The sequence below is a fragment of the Neofelis nebulosa genome, chromosome 17 (assembly GCF_028018385.1).
Source record: "Neofelis nebulosa isolate mNeoNeb1 chromosome 17, mNeoNeb1.pri, whole genome shotgun sequence".
In the NCBI taxonomy this organism is placed as follows: Eukaryota; Metazoa; Chordata; class Mammalia; order Carnivora; family Felidae; genus Neofelis; species Neofelis nebulosa.
The window spans coordinates 43,396,005-43,414,228 of record NC_080798.1 but is presented as its reverse complement, the minus strand read 5'-3'; the positions used below and the strand labels follow the sequence as shown (position 1 = coordinate 43,414,228).

Sequence of the window (18,224 nt, the reverse complement as noted above, 5' to 3'; positions counted from 1 at the left end):
CCAATATAATTAGTGTATAATATCTCGTTGTTGTTTTATTTTTTAATCTTTTAAAAAATGTTTATTTATATTTGAGAGAGAGAGCAAGCAAGCAGGGGAGGGGCAGGGAGAGAGAGAGAGAGAAAGAGAGAGAGGATCCCATGCAGGTTCCACACTGTCAGCACAGAGCCTCAAACTCATGAAACCATGAGATCATGACCTGAGCCGAAACTGAGTCAGACGCTTAACTGGCTGAACCATCCAGGTGCCCCTTAAATATCTTTAATTAATAACCAGAAGTTCTTAATTTTATTTATTTTAAAATTTATTTATTTTCAGAGAGAGAGAGAGAGAGAGCGACTGGGGAAGGGCAGAGAGAAAGGGAGAGAGAGGATCCCAAGCAGGCTCTGTGCCATCAGCACAGAGCCCAATGTGGGGCTCAAACTCATGAACAGTGAGATTATGACCTGAGCCAAAACCAAGAGTCAGATGCTTAACAGGCTGAGTCACCCAGGAGCCCCCAGAAGTTCTTCATTAAAATTTATGAAGTCTAATTTATTAACCTTTGATGTTTAGAGCTTTCTGTGTCTTGTTTTTTTTTAAATATTTTATTTTTCTTAAGTAGGCTCCCACATCCAACATGGGGCTTGAACTCATGACCCCATGTTCAAGAGTTGCATACTCTACCAACTGAGCCAGCCAGGCACCCACTTTGTGTCTTATTTAAGAAATCTTTGCCTACTTCAAGGTTATGAAAATAGTCTATGTTTTCTCTAGAAGTTTTACTGGTTTACCTTCACAATATGCTTATGATCCATCTCAAATTAATTTTTGTGAAGGCTTCAAGGTACAGGTAAAACAGTCACTTGCCCCAACACCATTTATTGGAACTATCTACCACTTTAGTGAGTTTGCATAATTTATTTTCAACCATTCTTATTTTTTTTTAATTTTGTTTAATGTTTATTCATTAAAAAAAAAAATTTTTTTTAACATTTTTATTTATTTTTGAGACAGAGAGAGACAGAGCATGAACGGGGGAGGGTCAGAGAGAGAGGGAGACACAGAATCTGAAACAGGCTCCAGGCTCTGAACGGTCAGCACAGAGCCCAACGCGGGGCTCGAACTCACGGACCGCGAGATCATGACCTGAGCCGAAGTCGGACGCTTAACCGACTAAGCCACCCAGGCGCCCCTATTCATTTGTTTAGAGAGAGAGAGAGCAAGTGGGGGAGGGGCAAAGAGAGAGGAAGACACAGAATCCGAAGCAGGCTCCAGGCTCTGAGCTGTCAGCACAGAGCTCGATACGGGGCTCACACCCACAAACCACAAGATCATGACATGAGCTGAAGTTGGATGCTTAACTGACTGAGCCACCCAGGCGCCCCATCATTCATCTTTTCTAATATATGCACTTACACATATGCATCTAATATATACACTTACAAATATGCATTGTTCTATGTGCATCCCAGAGGTTTTGACATATCGTATTTCATCATTCCGTTTGAAACATTTTCTAGTTTCCCTTGTGATTTCTTCTTTGATTCATAGATTTAGAAATGTGTCCAAGAGCATAAGAACACTCAGCACAGCTCTGGCACCCAACTGAGCCCACAGCCTCATGGGGGCTGAGCTGAGCGTGGGTGGAGCAGCTGCTTGTTTTTGTCTGTGCAGCTCCTGGGAGCCCTGTGGGTGGGTGAACCGTTTCCACTGTCAAGAAGTGTGTGGGGAGACACATAGGGCAGCATGTCTGATAAACTCTTGGATGCAGCGCGTGCACGCGCACACACACACACACACACACACACACACACACACACACACCATTCTTCTTCAGCTCTAAAATATGCCCTGGGCCATGCAAGGAAGAATGGAAAACAGGCCAGCCTCTTCTTAGCTAAATGATCAAAACTTAAGTCACTTAACCTGTAAGCCTGTTTCCTAATCTATTAAAATGGGGAGAATGTGTATTTCAATGTTCTGCTGAGAGTTAAATGTATGGGATGGGAGTTCTGCTGTGGGGCATTGGATAAACTTAAAGCAGGTAAAGGGATAAGGTAGGGAGGAAAATTTGCTTCTATGCCAGATCCTGACACAAAGTTTGGCTTTGGCCAGAGTTGGGGAGGAGGACCTCTACCTAGGGCTTAGTGGACACAGTTTACTAGGGCCTACAAGGACAAAATTGGGACGTGGCCAGGGGCTGCTGGTGGAGGGGCACCCTGTGAGCTCCTTCTCCCACACTGGGCTTGGGCTTGGTGCCTGGGTAAGAGCTGTGCTCCAGAAGTTTAAGCTGCAAGGTTATCTTTCCATCCAATGTCCCCAGATGACTATTTCTCTCCAGAACTCAACCCCCTCCCAGCTCTATACCTCCACCTCCCAGGTCTTCTTTGCAGCTGGAGGCAGAAAGGATGGGAAGGGGTAACAGCAGAAAGGAAGGGGTCCAGGAAGCCTGGGAGCCACTGCAGCTCTCAACTGCTTTCTCCAGATGAACCTGGGCTCTCACCCTGAATCTGTCAAGCCAGGTACCAGCTCACCCCATACCCAGTGCCCTAGGCAGCATCTCCATGCCTATGACCAGAATTCCTGCAGTCTCTGTTCTTAGCTGCACAGAACTCTAATGGCAGAGATGAGCAGGTTGGAGAGCTCTTGGAGCTTTAGCAGAAAGAGTTAATTCCTAGGATAAGAGTCATTTCTAGGTAGCCCAGTGGCTCCTGTTGTGAAAACACCTTTGTTCCCGGGGCTTTAGCTGAGCCATTGAATATCCTCAGGGAGTTGGGTTGCTCCCTTCTATGGGGATAGATTAGAAACAATGCAGGGGATGTCTTGGGTGCCTTCTCCCCAGCCCAACAGTGCCATGCTTCTGCAAAGGGTTGGTGGGGACTCAAATTGCACTTACCCAGAGATCCTGTAATATTCAGGGGTTGTCTCATTACCCGGAATGGAACAAGCTCCTCACCACTTTGTGTGGGTTTCCTGTGAGTGTGGAGGCTGCCATCTACCTGTTTGGACATGTTGACAGTGAGGAATCACCCTGAGGCAGAATGTAGAGTGCTGCAACACCTCCAAAACAGAATATTTCACACTGAAAAGCAGGACCTGGCAGGCAGGAGGAAGGACTGGCTACCTCTCCAGTCCTTCTCTCTCTCCAGGCATCTGGGAGTGAACACTGTGGGTTGTAGATGTCTTAAGAGAGGACTGGCGTTGGAGTTTAAGGTGGTCTTTGCCATACCAGAGGGGCCTAAGCATCCAGACTGTAAGCCACATTCTATGAACCAGACTGGCTGGGCTTATTTGTCTATGGCACCCCTGGGTCTTTGTGGAATTTCATCTAAACACCCCACCCACAGCTCAGTTGTTCTGAGGACTCCAATAAAGGGCCCATTTCTAGCACTGAAGGGGAGGACTGTAGGAGGAGAGGGACAGAGGGTTAGAGCAAGGCCGGAGGGGAAGGGGTATCTCTGGGCCTGAGTCCCCTTATAGTCTGTCCACCAGCTGTCCCTGCACCTTGCTCTCCTCTCCCTTGGCGAGGCTCCAGCCTACGCTTTCACTGGCAACAGGAAAGCCCACAAAGCCTGTCTGATCCCAGAATCAGGAGCTTCAGTTCACCACAGCCTCTGACCTAGCCTTTAAGTCTAAAAGCCTTGTCATATGCCTTTCATGTAGCATGCACTCAATAAATAATTCTTGAATGAATGGGAGAATGGCAAGTGCTAGCATTCAGCATTCCATGCAGCAAACATGACTCTCCTCTAGGAGCTCCTGGTTATGGTGGGACCCCCTCCAGCTGAGGGCTCAAGACACCAGCCTGAAAAAACCCCCATCCATCCTCATTCCCCTCCCAGGATAAGATGCCTCCAGGCAACTTCTGCCTTTTGGAAGTCCTGCAGGATCTGGTTTCCAGAAGAGTTGGATTGAGAGACCCAGTGGGTGCTCTGCTGCCCCCTGCTGGAAAAAAGTAGGACAGTGCCCTTGGAGGTGAGGACTACCTTACAGGAGGAAAAAGAGGAAAGGCAGGGTTCAAGTCCCCCTCCTTGTCCTTAAACGTGGACTCTGGCACATAGCAACCACATTCCCCTCTTTCTCCTCCCTGAAGACAGGTCTCCTATGTTTGGTCCCCAGCCTCACCAAGCAGGCTTTGCATCCCACCAGGTCTCCCAAATTCACCACCTAGAACATTTCTGAAGGACTTTTTGTCAACAAGCATTGTTCTGGGAACATCAGGCCGGTTCCTGACAAATAAAATCACCCACACAGTGTTTATAGTTATTAACAAATGAAATGGGCTCCCAAGGGGCATTTTACAGACTACTGATGTAGGCAACTGTGTTCATCAGAAGGAAAGATAAATGTAAGGATGGACAAAGCCAAGGAAAATAGAAAATAGGAGAAAGGCAGAAATTTAGTTGTAACAAAATTTGATAAATCAAGCCAAAGATTGGTAATTTGCAAAAACAAATAAAATTTGATAAGACAATGGAAATTTCACTTTAGATATAGGTATAGATATATACAAAGAGCTATGACAAGAAACCCACAGAATTGTTTTGGGTCAATTCAGTGGTGGTCGGAGGGGGCCAGGTGACAGTGTTGGAAGGCATGAAGGCAGTGTGGGAAAGATATAAACCAATGTTGATCTCCTCCTCTGGATTCCAATTGTGTGGCACAGGGTTGCTAGGCTCCTGTGGCTATGGTCTGAGCCTGTGTGCACTCACAGTAGTAGTACAATGTAGAGGTGGCTATAGATGGCTGCTGACTCACTCACTGATTGAATCAACTCTGGGATTCAGCTGGCTCCCTGACTCCAGGGGAGAGTCTACTGACTGCTTATCAGTCTGGGGTTCATCAGGCCAGAGCCAGTCTTGGAGCAAAGCCTGTACCAGTGTTAAGCTGTAGAACTAGGCAGCTTGGTAAACCACGTGCCAGTTATGGGTCCAGGAAACTTATATTGTCCCTTGCCTGGCTCCTTCTTTGATTCTTACTCAAGCTTCATGAATGAGTAAAGTTTCCTGTCCCAGAAAGCCTTCCCTAGCCAACTTCCTGCCCCTCCCTCAGCTGGGGTAGGTGCCTTTCCTGGTCCCACATGCCCCTGGGGCATTCTTCTATCAACAAATTTATCCCACTGGATTTTAAATAATTCCCTTTGTTTTTAATTAAAAAAAAATTTTTAATGTTTATTTATTTTTGAGAGAGACAGAGACAAAGACAGAATGAGAGCAGGGGAGGGGCCGAGAGAGAGGGAGATGCAGAAGGAATCCAAAGCAGGCTCCAGGCTCTGAGCTGTCAGCACAGGGGGGTTCGAATTCACATGAACTGTGAGATCATGACCTGAGCCAAAGTAAGACACTTAACTGACTGAGCCACCCAGGCGCCCCTTTTTTAATTAAAAAAAAAAAAAATTAAAAAAAAAATTTTTTTAAACGTTTATTTATTTTTGAGACAGAGAGAGACAGAGCATGAGCAGGGGAGGGGCAGAGAGAGAGGCAGATACAGAATCTGAAACAGGCTCCAGACTCTGAGCTGCCAGCACATAGCCTGACGTGGGGCTCAAACCCACGAACTGTGAGATTATGACCTGAGCCAAAGTGGGATGCTTAACTGAGCCACCCAGGTGCCCCCCCTTTTTTCCTATTCTTAATTTCCTATTCTTAATTTTTTCCTATTCTTAATTAATACACAAGGGTAACAGTGATAGGTTAGCGAAGCCCATGTACTCATCACCCAATTTCAACAAACTACCAACTTGTGAAAAATTTGGTTTCATCTATATTGTATCTTGCTATTTCCCCCTACTTTTGATTATTTCATAACATTTTATCAGTAAATAGTTCATTATGTTTCTCTAAAAGATAATAGTACTTTAAAAAATGGTATTGTAACCACAATACCATTATCACAACTAAAAAAATTAACAATTATTCCTTAACATCATCCAATGTCCAATGTTTATAATTCTCTCATCATTCTACTGTGTTTTGATGGTTGTTTTTCTCAACTGTCTCCCCCATTGGACTTGACTAGAGACCTGGGATGCCCTTAGGATTGCTTCAGTCCTTGTCCATCACTGTCCATGTCTTCACCTGCACACATCCAGGTGAAGACAGTCATCGCTCTATAGATGAGCAAAGACACTGAGGGCCTTGGTGGGGTGACCAACCTCCCCCTGTTGTCCCCTGGAACAGGAAGAACTATTCTCAGCATGGATGCTGATCAGGCTCAGGCAAGTGCTCACAGCCCTTACCTCAACTCATCTAGGGCACCTTTCCAAAATCCACATGCAGTCCCTGCTCCCCACCACCAGCTCTTCAGCCACAATCTCCAAGGATGGGGCCAGGGGACAAGGTTTGGGGAATGTGCTTCAGGTATGTTTCATGCGTTGCCCTTCTTGAGCTCCAAGTGGCCCCACCAAGATGGGGGCCTGATCTTGGTGCCTGACACCACTCTGAGAAGAGAAAGCCCTGGGGTAGACGACTGTGCCCAGCTGTAGCCTCTGGGAAATAAAGGTCAATGTCCGTTGCCAGGGAGGCCTCGACACCAGGTCAACTTTATGACAGAGTCACCAAAATAGCCAGTAGCATTGTCAGGGGGAGAAACAGGGTTGGCCCTTTGCTGGATTATCCAGGGACCAGCTCTTCATTGAGGCTTTCCCTCACTTCCTAGCCTCCTCCCTCTGGGCAGTAGTATGTGACTCTCCGAGCTCCTAGGACTGTTACCTTGTGTCAACCACAAGTGAGCCCAGTGCCAGTCCGATCCCAGAATAGACATCAGTGCCCATCTGTGAAAGGAGCTGCCACAGCTCCACCATCTGCAGAGGGGTGCCTCCCCATGCAACCAAACCCCAAGAGTGATTGTTGGTGCCGAAGGCCAAAGGCTGTCAGGTGATAATATATGGTTTACACCCGCTGTTGGGAGGACTTCCTCAGGCTTCATCCTGGGCAGAATAGCCTGCGTGAACCCAGATGGCAAACCCCAACAGCCTCTTCATCCTCCTACTGGCCCAGACCAGCTGTTTGTACAGTGAGGCCTTAAAGGTGATTCAGCCTGTACCCCTTTCCCTGATGGGCAAGTGTATGTTAGAGGCCTCCAGAGGGGAGAGGGAAAGCAGAGGCAGGTGGGGTCCTTTGTGTTCTACCATCTTCACAAACGGGCAGTCCTCACCCTGGCCTCATGCTGATGAGACCAGGCGTGGGCACAGGCCTGACAAAGCAGGGCGGAAAGGAACAGCCATTAGCACTAATGAGACAGGCGGCCTGAAAGCTTTTTACTTTGAAGCTGCTCGCCCACCCAGGGAACAGTCCGTTCTGCCTCCTTGGCTTCCAGGAACCCCAGGCGGAAAAGGGTTTGGGAGAAGAAGCAAGGGTGGGGGTCTTGGAGAAGCTTGGAGGGACACGGGGGTGGGGGGGGGGGAGGACCAGGAATGGAGGCAGGAGGGCCTGGTTTTGGCTAAGTGGACTTCTCCCCTCCTTTTTCCCTCCAAAAAACCCCCAGGGTTTAGGTCTGCACCCCACTCTGGCCACTGGCCCATCACCCTCTTCAATGCCCTTGACCAAAATTCCTGGAAGCAAAGGAAACAACATGCCACACAGGGTCTGAGTGAGCATCTCCGGGGCCACAAATTAAATTAAGTTCTCAGGGCTGCCTGCCTTGTTATTGCTAATGGCTCCAGCCTGTCCAACCTCCCCATCCCTACCCAGGTCCCTGTCCTGCAGAAATTTGGGGGTTCTGGGCACCCTCTCTTGTTCCCAAACTTTGATTAGCACGTGGGGACCTCACCAAAAATTAGAGCTGGGCACCCCTCTTACAGAGCACCCAAAAACCCAGGTGTAGGGAGAGAGGCCTGAGCTATGCCCCCACCTTCATGCCCTGGCTGCAGGCAGCAGTCACGTGTGGGGCCTTCATTAGACCCTGACATATAAGCTGTGGGCTCAGGGTGGCCAGAAACTCTCCAGGCAAGGATCCAGCAAGCAGAGGTAAGTCCTCTGGTTGGGCAGAGACTCCTGCTCTTTGGGAGGTCTCTCTCTGGGGTAGGGCACCTGGAGGGTGCATCAAGGATGAGGAAGGACTAAGTGGTGGGTCTTCCTGATGGTCAGGTCATGCTGACTGCAGTGCTGCTGAGCTGGGCCCTGCTGCTGACACTTCCCCCTATGCAGGAAGCTCAGAGGGGCTTGGCCCCTCTGGAAGGCATCAGAAGGCCTGACCAGGCCCTGTTCCCAGAGCTGCCAGGTCAGTATGGGCAGGGGTGGAGCTGGGTGGAGCCTGGATATCTCTGGCCACAAATTATCCTGCTTGGTATGAGCCCTCCTTCCCCCTTTCCTATCCCAGACCTGGGAGGTGGGTGTTTTGTGCATGGGCGGGGGGGTGGGGGGGTGTGCGGGGAGGCGGGCAGGGCTCTGGCCTCACATCATCTATTCCAGGCCTGGGCCGGCAGCCTCCACTGAAACGGACAAGTGCAGAACAGTCCATAGAAGCTCTGCTACAGGAGGCTGAGGCCTTGACAGAGGTAATTGCTCAGGGAAAGGGGTGAGGCCACAGACCTTGGGAGGGGACATCAGGCAAACAATCATCCCCACTCTCCACCTCATGACACCCTCACCTGAGGTGATACTGCAGACCATTCTCTCCATGCTCCACTGCCATCCAGCCTGGACTGAGGTAGGTGAGATCCCTGCACCTGCCTTTGGAGGCCCATGCCTACATTCCTGCTCCCCAACTCCTGTAGGTACTAGATCCGGAGGGCCGCGAGCCACGCTCCCCGCGACGCTGTGTAAGGCTGCAGGAGTCCTGTCTGGGACACCAGGTATCGTGTTGCGACCCATGTGCCACATGCTACTGCCGTTTCTTCAACGCCTTCTGCTATTGCCGCAAGCTGGGTACTGCCACGATCCCCTGCAGCCGTACCTAGCGGGCCGACATGGGGTCGAGGCTGAACAGGGGTAGCGAATAAAGGTTGGGACCAACCCCAAGGCTGTGGCGTTATTTCGAACGTGGCCGTCGGAGGAGGGAGGTCATGGAAGTCACAGCAGGAGTGGGGTTGCCGCCAAGCCAAGAAACCACACACACACACCTACCGCAGGGTCTAGGTTACCATCATCTGAATCACTTACATGCATGCTTTCATGGTGCCAGGCACAGCTGGGGAGCCAGAAAAGGGCCGGGCTCCAGCCTTCCATAATCTTGTACAATAAATGCGGGTGCAGCGCGCGGTGCACATAGGGGCTGTAACTCCAGGCTGGCCAGTAAGCATTAGGGTCTAGGGTCGGCTTGCAGCTAACTGGACGTGCGACCGCAGCGAAGCCTGCCCTCTCCCCCCGCCGCCAACCGTAGTTCCTTTCGGGATAAGACTGACTCAACAGTATGGAATATTTCCAAGCATAAGAACCACCACTCACTCCCATCTTAACTCCTCCTGCCCCTTAGTGTCAGGTCTACCAGACCCTAGAGGGCCCACTAGAAAGCTAGAGGGCCCACTCGAATCCTCGCGGCCACGTGCGCCACCACGCGGCCGGCCTCCGACACTCCAAGCAGGTCAAGCCCCGAAGCGAGAGGCAAGCCAACCCTAGCCGCGCAGGCGCCAGAGGGCCCATACTTGCGCAATGCATTCGTATGAAACCACCCGGAAGTCGGGAGCCACTAGGGCTCCGCCCCGTTGTGGTCACGTGATACGTTCGCTCATCACCTGACCTGCTTGACAGTCCTCTGCTGGCGCTACGTCAGCTGATCTTGGAATCGTGCTGTCTGCCGGCCGATCGGGGTTCTCCGGTCTCGTCGCCCGCGCCGCAGCCATGTCGTTCTTCCCGGAGCTTTACTTCAACGTGGACAATGGCTACTTGGAGGGACTGGTGCGCGGCTTGAAGGCCGGGGTGCTCAGCCAGGCGGACTACCTCAACCTGGTGCAGTGCGAGACGCTCGAGGGTGAGCCGCGGGGCCGGACGGCTGGGCCTTGAAAGGCCGGCAAGGAGACTAGCCCAGGCCTCAGGGTTCCGAGATCTGGGCGGGGAAGCCGGAGGCGGGGGTTCTCGAAGGGCCTAAGAGGTCTCGCTGGGAATCCAAGGGCCGATGGCGGGGGCCCCAGAAGGGAATCTGCCTCGACCTGTGGCTCCGCGCGGGCCCAAACGCAACCAAGTCTTTAAAAAGGAAAAACAGTGGTTAGCCTCCGTTTGGGGCAGCCTCTTCCCCCTTATGCCTGCCGTGTAGTTTGGAAAAGAGGGTCTCTCGAGAGTGGTTGGTCGATGCGAGAGGTGTCCATCCAAACCTCTTTACTCTGAGGTGGCCAGAGAACTGCCCCGTGGCAACGTTTAGGAAACCTAAGCGGAAAAGTCCTCTACTTCCCTCCTGACATACATCGAGGCATATTGGATCACTGTGTCTTAGTCCTGGTCGGCGGGGTGAGCCTTTCTGGGGAATCACTGAGCCAACCTAGTGAGAGTTTCCTCCCATCCCCGAACCACTGGCTGTGCAGAGTCTTCTGAAGGCAGTGATTCGGGGAGCAAGAGGTGACCCTCCAAGTTCCTATACTTGTATTTGGCTAATAAATCCCACCTCCTCAGCAAGAAGGTTGCTCTTGGAACAAAAATTTTAAAAAGCACAAGAATGATGGGAAGATGAGTTCCCCTTTCTTCTGCTCTCAACTGGTTTTGATTCCCCAAGGCACAGCTGCATCAGATTCACTGATTAAAAGTGTCCCTGAGTCCCCACTTTCCCAGGTGATAGTGAAGGGCATTGTGGCTGGGATGTAAGTTCTCATTCCTGATCCTCAAGAGATAGCCTTGAGCAGAGGTACTGCTGGCCCCATGGTTGATAGCTGGAGGGGGAAGATGATTTACCATCCCGAGACAATTTTCTCATCAAAAACTTATTGAGGTTAAAAGATAATTCAATTTTTAAAAATCAGCTATTGTTTATCTTGCAAACTAGACCAGCAAAGTGAAAATAAATATCTTTAAATTTTAAAACTTATTGAAATTAAAATACAATAATTGTGGACTTTGTGATTTTAACATAAATATACAAGAAAAGCTGTTCCTCTCCCTTTTGAAAGTGGTGGTGGGACAGAGAGGAGATCACTTCAGGGTGCTGGGTTGTAGGGGCCTGCCAGCCACCTGATTTTCCTCCCTGGGAAAAGGAGGAGAAATGAGGGAGGCTGCCAGGGGCAGGGCCTGACATACAGTTGGCATTCAATGTGAGTTTTGTGGACTGGCTGGGACTGGAAGGAGATCATTCTTTGCTTAAATCCGAAGGTGAACACCATTGATTACCAACTGACATTTGGCAAACTTGTTCTTTTCTAGGCTTTCCTCACTCATGCTGTTGCCTGTCCTTCCTCTTTGTGTAGAGCTTCTGGGGGCATTCGGTTCCCATCTTCCCAATAGCCCCTTCCACCATTATCCTCCATAAATGTGTTAGGGCATTCTTCCTGCAGCACTGCTCAGCACATGGCCTGCCTTGTGGCATACCATCTAGATCTTTAGGGTCTCATTCAAGGATTCCCTTGCTCTTCCATACATACTCCTCTCCCTCACACAAGCCATTCCACCCTGAGACTCTTGGTGCGTATGGTGTGATGGACCCCAGGGATGGACAAATTTGAGTTTGAATTCCAGCCCTGGTAATTACTGGATTACCTTAGACAAGTTATTTAACACCTCTGGGCCTTAGATTCTTCATCTGGTATATTATCATCAACTATTTCATAAGCTTTTACATGTGAACAAGCTTTTACATGTGAATATGAAGCCCAGCAACAAGCACAGAATATGTGCTAGATAAATGCTAGCTCTTGTTTCCACTACATTGCACCTGCCATTCCCTCTGTGTCCTTCTCATCTCCATGAAACCCAGTGATTCCCACTCTTCAAGGCCCAGCCCCAGTAGCACCCCATGTTAGAGCCTCTTTGTGGTCATGCTAGCCTAGAATGTTGTCCTCTACACCCAGTTACATTTCCTGTGGTTGTCTGTGCTCTTTTCCTAGAAGTTTCTCAACATTGAATTTGGGATTCTTGGGATCCTGTGTGTTGGAGATGCTCAAAACTTTCAGGTGCTGGGGATAACCAGAAGCAGGAGTGACCAGAAACCCCATTATCCTCTGCATAAAGTTCTTCTCTTCTTCTGAAGTTGACACCAGCGGACTTTGTTGCTGGGTGTTTTTGCCTTCATATCTCCAGGGGAAAGAAGAGAGGGGAGGGGAGACTAACAAAGCTTTTGGTCCTTAGTGAGATCAGTAGGTGTGTCCTGAAGTGACGAGGTTTCCAAAGAAATCTGCATCAGGTGTTGGACAGTTCCCAGAAGGCACAGGGCATTGGGCAGAGGGTAAGTGGATACCCTCCACCATACCCTAGCCTTCCTCCCTGGATTCCACTCCATCAGGGCCTCTGCTACTGATATCTTCTGCTAGAACTCAGTCTCTTAGGACCTCTGAAGCTCATATGTTCTCCATTGTCCATCTTGCTTGATAGTCTATACTCAGAGGTAGGGGAAAGAACCCAGAGAGGTCCTATCTTTTTGGTAAACTTAGGGAGCAGAGTTGGTTGGTCTCAAAAGCACTTTTTAACTCTGAGTGTTTCTAGATATGTATAGAACCTTCTGGGAGCTAAGTCTTGTGCTGGGAATTTTGGGGAAGAGGAGGTGGGTCAGAGATACACAAAGAGAAATCATACAGTATTACTTTGAATTTTTTTTTTTTCAACGTTTTTTATTTATTTTTGGGACAGAGAGAGACAGAGCATGAACGGGGGAGGGGCAGAGAGAGAGGGAGACACAGAATCGGAAACAGGCTCCAGGCTCTGAGCCATCAGCCCAGAGCCCGACGCGGGGCTCGAACTCACGGACCGCGAGATCGTGACCTGGCTGAAGTCGGACGCTTAACCAACTGCGCCACCCAGGCGCCCCGACTTTGAATGTTTTCATTTGTTCAGCATATACTTACGAAGCACATATTTTATGCCAGGTACTGTGATAGGGGCTGAGATATTTTGTGGCATGATATTCTCCTGACCTTCATAGTCTGGGGATGGAGGTCAGTGGGGGCAGGGGGAAGATATTAAGAGATCAGTGTTGCATAGAAGTTACAAATGTAGTTCTACTACTTCATGGCTCTGTGGCCATGTAACATCTCTATCCAGAGTTTTATCATGTGTAAAATGGTATTAATAACGGCACCTACTTCATGGCCTGGTTGTGAAGGTTAAACAAGATAATTCATATAAAGCCCTTAGCATGAACTTGGCACATGGTAAGTGCTGAGTCAGTGTGTTAGCTGCTGTTATTGTTATTTTATTTTTTAAAAAGTTTTATTTATTTAAGTAATCTCTACATGCTGCATGAGGCTCGAACTCATGACCCTGAGATCAAGAGTCACATGCTCTTCTGACTGAGCCAGCTAAGTACCCCTGTTAATGATATTTTAAAGTGAAGTAAATATATAATTACATATTGAAGGCAATACCCATGAAAGTGACAGTGGAGAAGTGATAGAGAATCACAAGGGAACTTTATTTAGAGAGTGTGGCGGCTTAAGGCCCTGCTGAGATAAGGATATTTGAGCTGAGATGTGAACAATGAGAAGGAGCCAGCCATGCAGAGAGCTGGGGGGAAGAGCATTTCAGGCAGAGAGACCAGCATGTCAAGGCAGAAATTGTTGGGCCGGACAGAGGGACCAAAAGAAGCCCTGGGTGGTAGATTGTGGGGGACAAGGGTACAAATCTTTTGGGAACCCAGACCCTTGTTTTGAAAAACAGGCTTAGCCCAGGGGAGGAAGCCTCTGACTCCTTAGCATCGACTGTGGGGGCAGATACTGATGGTATGGAGCACCACCTTCCACAAAGGCCTGCCAAATTTTGGGTTGTATGATGTATTTCGGACGTTAGGAGCATATATAGTGTTCCTTCAATGTTCAAATGTTTGTTTGCTCATTCAAGAAACACTTCCTGAAGGCCTACTGTGTGCCAGCCCCTGGGCCATATAAACAAGCCAAGCAGCTATTTCAGGGATTATAATAGTTCTGAACCTGAACTCTTAGCTTTGTCCCTGGGTTCAGCCTAAGAGCATTGGTGTTAATTTGTCTGTCTGGATGTGGGAAATTCAGGTGTGAGCGAGGCTCCAGTTCTGGCCTCTGGAGTTTCTCCCTTCCTCTTTTCTCTTTAAAACTATTTACTATGGATATTGTCAAACATCTACAAACTAGAAGGAATAGTAGAATGAACCCATACGTAATAATCATACAACTGCAACAATGATCGATTCTTGTCATCATGACAGTTATCAATCTTGTTTCAATAATAGCTCTCCTGCTCCCTAACTCCGAAATTATTTTGCAGTAAATCCAAGACAACAAATCATTTCAGTTGTAAATATTTCAATATCTCTGAAAAAGGTCGTGACTAATTTTTTTAAAAAACCCTGCAATACTATTATTCTTCCTGTAAAAGAAAAAATAATTTGTTAATATCATCTAATATCCATTTAGTGTTTGGATTTCTCTGGTTACCTCTGATTTTTTAAAATTTTTTTTAAGGGGGAGAGAGGCAGGAAGGAGTAGAGAGAGGGAGAGAGAATTCCAAGCAGCTGAGCGCTGTCAGCACAGAGCCCAACATGGAGCTTGAACCCAAGAACCCCGAGATCATGACCTGAGCTGAAGTTGGACACTTAACTGACTGAGCCACCCAGGTGCCCCCCAGATGTTTGTGTTTTTTTTAATATGATATGTTTCAGGGGCATCTGGGTGGCTCAGTTTGTTGAGCATCAAACTTCGGCTCAGATCATGATCTCACAGTTCATGGGTTCGAGCCCTGCATGGGGCTCTGCACTGGTGCGGAGCATGCTTGGGATTCTTGCTCTCTTCTCTCTTTCTGCCCCTCCCCTACTCGTACTTTCTCTCTGTCTCAAAATAAATAAATAAACTTTGAAAAAAACGTATGATTTTTTTCAGTCAGGATCCAAATATGATCCATTCATTTTAACTGGTTGATGTGGTCTCAGGTCATTCATTCATTCATTCATTTATTTTAAATGTTTATTTATTTATTTTTAGAGAGAAAGTGTGTGCGAGTGCAGGAGGGGCAGAGAGAGATGGAAAGAGAATCCCAAGTAGGCTCTGTGCTCTCAGTGCAGAGCCCGATATGGGGCTTGATCTCATGAACCGTGAGATCATGACCTGAGCCAAAATCAGGAGTCAGATGTTCAACCAGCTGAGCCACCCAGGCGCCCCTTAGGTCTTTTATTTTAAAAAAAATTTTTTTAAGTTTATTTATTTATTTTTGAGAGACACAGAGAGAGCAAGCAGGGGTGGGGCAGAGAGAGAGAGAGAGAGAGAGAGAGGGAGAGAGAGAATCCCAAGCAGGACTAATGTGGGACTCGAACTCATGAACTGTGAAATCATGACCTGAGCTGAAACCAAGAGTCAGACACTTAACTGATTGAGCCACCCAGGAGCCTCAGGTCTTTTAATATATAGATTCTCTGTCTCTTATTTTTCCTTTTACTTACTAAAAAAAATTTTGTTTAATGTTTATTTATTTTTGACACACACACACACACACACACACACACACACACACACACACACAGAGTGTGAGCAGGGGAGGGGCACAGAAAAGGGGAGACACAGAATCCAAAGCAGGCTCCAGGCTCTGAGCTGTCAGCACAGAGTCCAACCTAGGGCTTGAACTCACGAACCATGAAACCCATGACCTGAGTCAAAGTCAGACACTTAAACGACTGAGCCACCCAGGCACCCCTCCTTTTACTTATTGAAGAAACTGGGTCATTTGATTTATGGATTTCCCCTTGCATCTCAGTTTTGCTGACTCCATCCTTGATGTGTTTATAATTGAACATGTTCCTCTGTCCATGTTTTTCCTGTAAAATGGTAGTTAGATTTAGAGGCTTGATCAAATTGTAGTTCAGTTTTTTTGAAAAGAATATTTAGTAGGTAGGGGCGCCTGGGTGGCGCAGTCGGTTAAGCGTCCGACTTCAGCCAGGTCACGATCTCGCGGTCCGTGAGTTCGAGCCCCGCGTCAGGCTCTGGGCTGACGGCTCGGAGCCTGGAGCCTGTTTCTGCTTCTGTATCTCCCTCTCTCTCTGCCCCTCCCCCGTTCATGCTCTGTCTCTCTCTGTCCCAAAAATAAATAAAAAACGTTAAAAAAAAAAAAAGAATATTTAGTAGGTGATTTTGTACTTCCATTGGGAGACACATAATATCTAGTTGTTTCTCTTTTTGTGACATAAGGAATCATGGACATTTATTGCCTAGAACCATTATTTTATTAGGTGTTACAAAATGGTGATTTTCTAATCCTATGTTTCCTTCTGCATTTGCTAGCTTGAATACTTCTATGATTGGAAACTTCTACTAATTTTAACCCTGAAATACAGTTTGTATAAGCAAGATAGGATAAATGCTTGGTTCTTTCCTGTATTTATCAATTTTCAAAATAATGAGTTGGTTCTCCAAAATCCTTCAAAGATGACTAATGAGGTTTGTTTGGTCTTTTTATTTGTATAGTATCATAATGCACACATGGATTTTGATATTTTTTGTTGTCTTTCAATCTTTGTATTGATGCTTGAATTGTCCCTTGTCCAGTGGGAGCTTATTCAATAGGCTGTTGAGTCTTTTTTTTTTTTTAAGTTTATTTATTTTGAGAGAGAGTGCACATGTGCAAGTAGGGGAGGGACAGAGAGTGAGAAGGAGAGAGAGAGAGAGAGAGAGAGAGAGAGAGAGAGAGAGAGAGAATCCCAAACAGGCTCCACACTGAGAGTTCGGGGCTTGAACCCACTAACCGTGAGACCATGACTGGAACCAAAATCGAGAGTTGGTTGCCTAACCAACTGAGCCGCCCAGGTGCCCCAGGCTGTCAAGTCTTTCTGACACAACCCTGTAGCCCTTGAGAGCTTTTCTTACTTCCTAGATGACAGTATGTTCAATTTTTTCTTTTTTTGAGAGAGAGAGAGAGAGAGAGAGAGAGAGAGAGCGCACACGTGCGTGGGGAAGGGGCAGAGGGAAAGAGAGACTCTTAAGCAGACTCTACATCCAGCATGAAGCCCAATCTGGGTCTCAATCTCACAACTGTGAGATCATAACCTGAGCTGAAATAAAGAGTCGGATGCTTAACCGACTGAGCCACCCAGGCACCCCACAGTACGTTCTAATTTTATCTCATACATTTCCTGACCCAGACCTACTGTCATCATTTCTTTTAGGATACCTGGTTCTTTTTTTTTTTTTTTTTAATGTTTATTTTTGACAGAGAGAGACAGAGCACGAGCTGGGGAGGGGCAGAGAGACAGGGAGACACAGAATCTGAAGCAGGCTCCAGGCTCTGAGCTGTCAGCACAGAGCCTGATGTGGGGCTCGAACTCACAGACCGTGAGATCATGACCTGAGCGAGAGTTGGACGCTCAACCAACTGAGCCACCCAGGTGCCCCAGATACCTGGTTCTTTTTATTGGAAAATGGTATTTAGATCAGAATGAGTCTAAGGAGTTCTCATTGCTACTGGGGTGGTCATTGTTTGCAGGATTTTTCTTTGGATTAGCTCTCTTCTTACTCAGGAACTTGGAAAATAGAGAAAAGCATATGGCTAGCTAATGCAGTCACAATTCAGCTGATGGATGCCAGATGCCAGTTTTCTAATTTGGAATGGAGGCACCTAGGCCAGTCAGGCCATCTCCTTCTTCTTGTAAAGAAATATAATTAATATTCAGGAGGAGGAAAGCTAGTGAATTAGATACTCAGGGACCATAATTGAGAGTCCCTATGTATGATGTGCTGGCTGTCTTCTAGAACACTTTATCCCTCTTTGTTCTGAGTTCCTTGTCTTCATTACAACATCTCCTTCTGCGTTTCAACATCTTTTCACAAGAGACAGTGTCTTATGGGAAGAAGAAAGCAATACTGTAGGCGGGGCTTGGCCAATCTCTAGTCACGTGAAACTGCAAATGCTAATGTAAGTGGTGTCTTCTGGGAGTGGCAAGTCGTGGTGTGGCTAGGAGTGTGGCTGCAGAGTAAGACAGAGATCAGCTCTTGAAGGATTGCAAAAGCTGTAGAGGAAGTGCTTTGTCCTGAGTGAGGGATGGGCAGGTAAAACTATTGGACTTGTCCTTTAGAATGTACCTGCAGTGTGAAAAATGGATTGGAGGTGGGGGCCATACCAGAGGTGGGAAGAACAATTTGCAGAGTTTTGTAAGCAATACAGGTCAGAGATGATGACAGCTTGCCTTTGGCATGGGCAAGGATGATCGTGGGGGAA

General features: G+C 47.7%; 2 protein-coding genes across 4 annotated transcripts in view; both read left to right on the top strand.

Moving 5' to 3' along the window:
- The first annotated feature begins 6,133 nt into the window (after positions 1 to 6,133).
- Positions 6,134 to 8,942, top strand: AGRP (agouti related neuropeptide). 3 transcript variants are annotated; one of them, XM_058707472.1, is made up of 5 exons: positions 6,134 to 7,010; positions 7,853 to 7,949; positions 8,070 to 8,202; positions 8,394 to 8,479; positions 8,699 to 8,942. In XM_058707472.1, exons 3-5 carry the CDS (start codon positions 8,073 to 8,075, stop codon positions 8,879 to 8,881), a joined length of 399 nt encoding a protein of 132 aa, XP_058563455.1. In that variant the 5' UTR covers positions 6,134 to 7,010; positions 7,853 to 7,949; positions 8,070 to 8,072; the 3' UTR covers positions 8,882 to 8,942. The 3 variants fall into 3 exon arrangements, with proteins under 3 accessions (XP_058563455.1, XP_058563453.1, XP_058563454.1); XM_058707470.1 differs by having other exon boundaries at positions 7,468 to 7,949; XM_058707471.1 differs by lacking the exon at positions 6,134 to 7,010 and having other exon boundaries at positions 7,400 to 7,949.
- A 719-nt stretch (positions 8,943 to 9,661) lies between these two features.
- ATP6V0D1 (ATPase H+ transporting V0 subunit d1) overlaps positions 9,662 to 18,224 on the top strand; it is a 39,619-nt gene continuing 31,056 nt past the window's right edge. The window contains exon 1 of the mRNA XM_058709190.1: positions 9,662 to 9,891. Coding sequence (XP_058565173.1) covers positions 9,762 to 9,891 — 130 coding nt within the window. The 5' untranslated portion in view covers positions 9,662 to 9,761. The remainder of the gene's footprint in view (positions 9,892 to 18,224) is intronic.

Bases quoted from the DNA above. Each gene is read 5' to 3' on its own strand.
- AGRP (XM_058707472.1), top strand. From the start codon at position 8,073: ATGCTGACTGCAGTGCTGCTGAGCTGGGCCCTGCTGCTGACACTTCCC. The intron at 8,203-8,393 runs GTCAGTATGGGC...CATCTATTCCAG, and splicing joins CCTGTTCCCAGAGCTGCCAG to GCCTGGGCCGGCAGCCTCCA. The intron at 8,480-8,698 runs GTAATTGCTCAG...CAACTCCTGTAG, and splicing joins AGGCTGAGGCCTTGACAGAG to GTACTAGATCCGGAGGGCCG.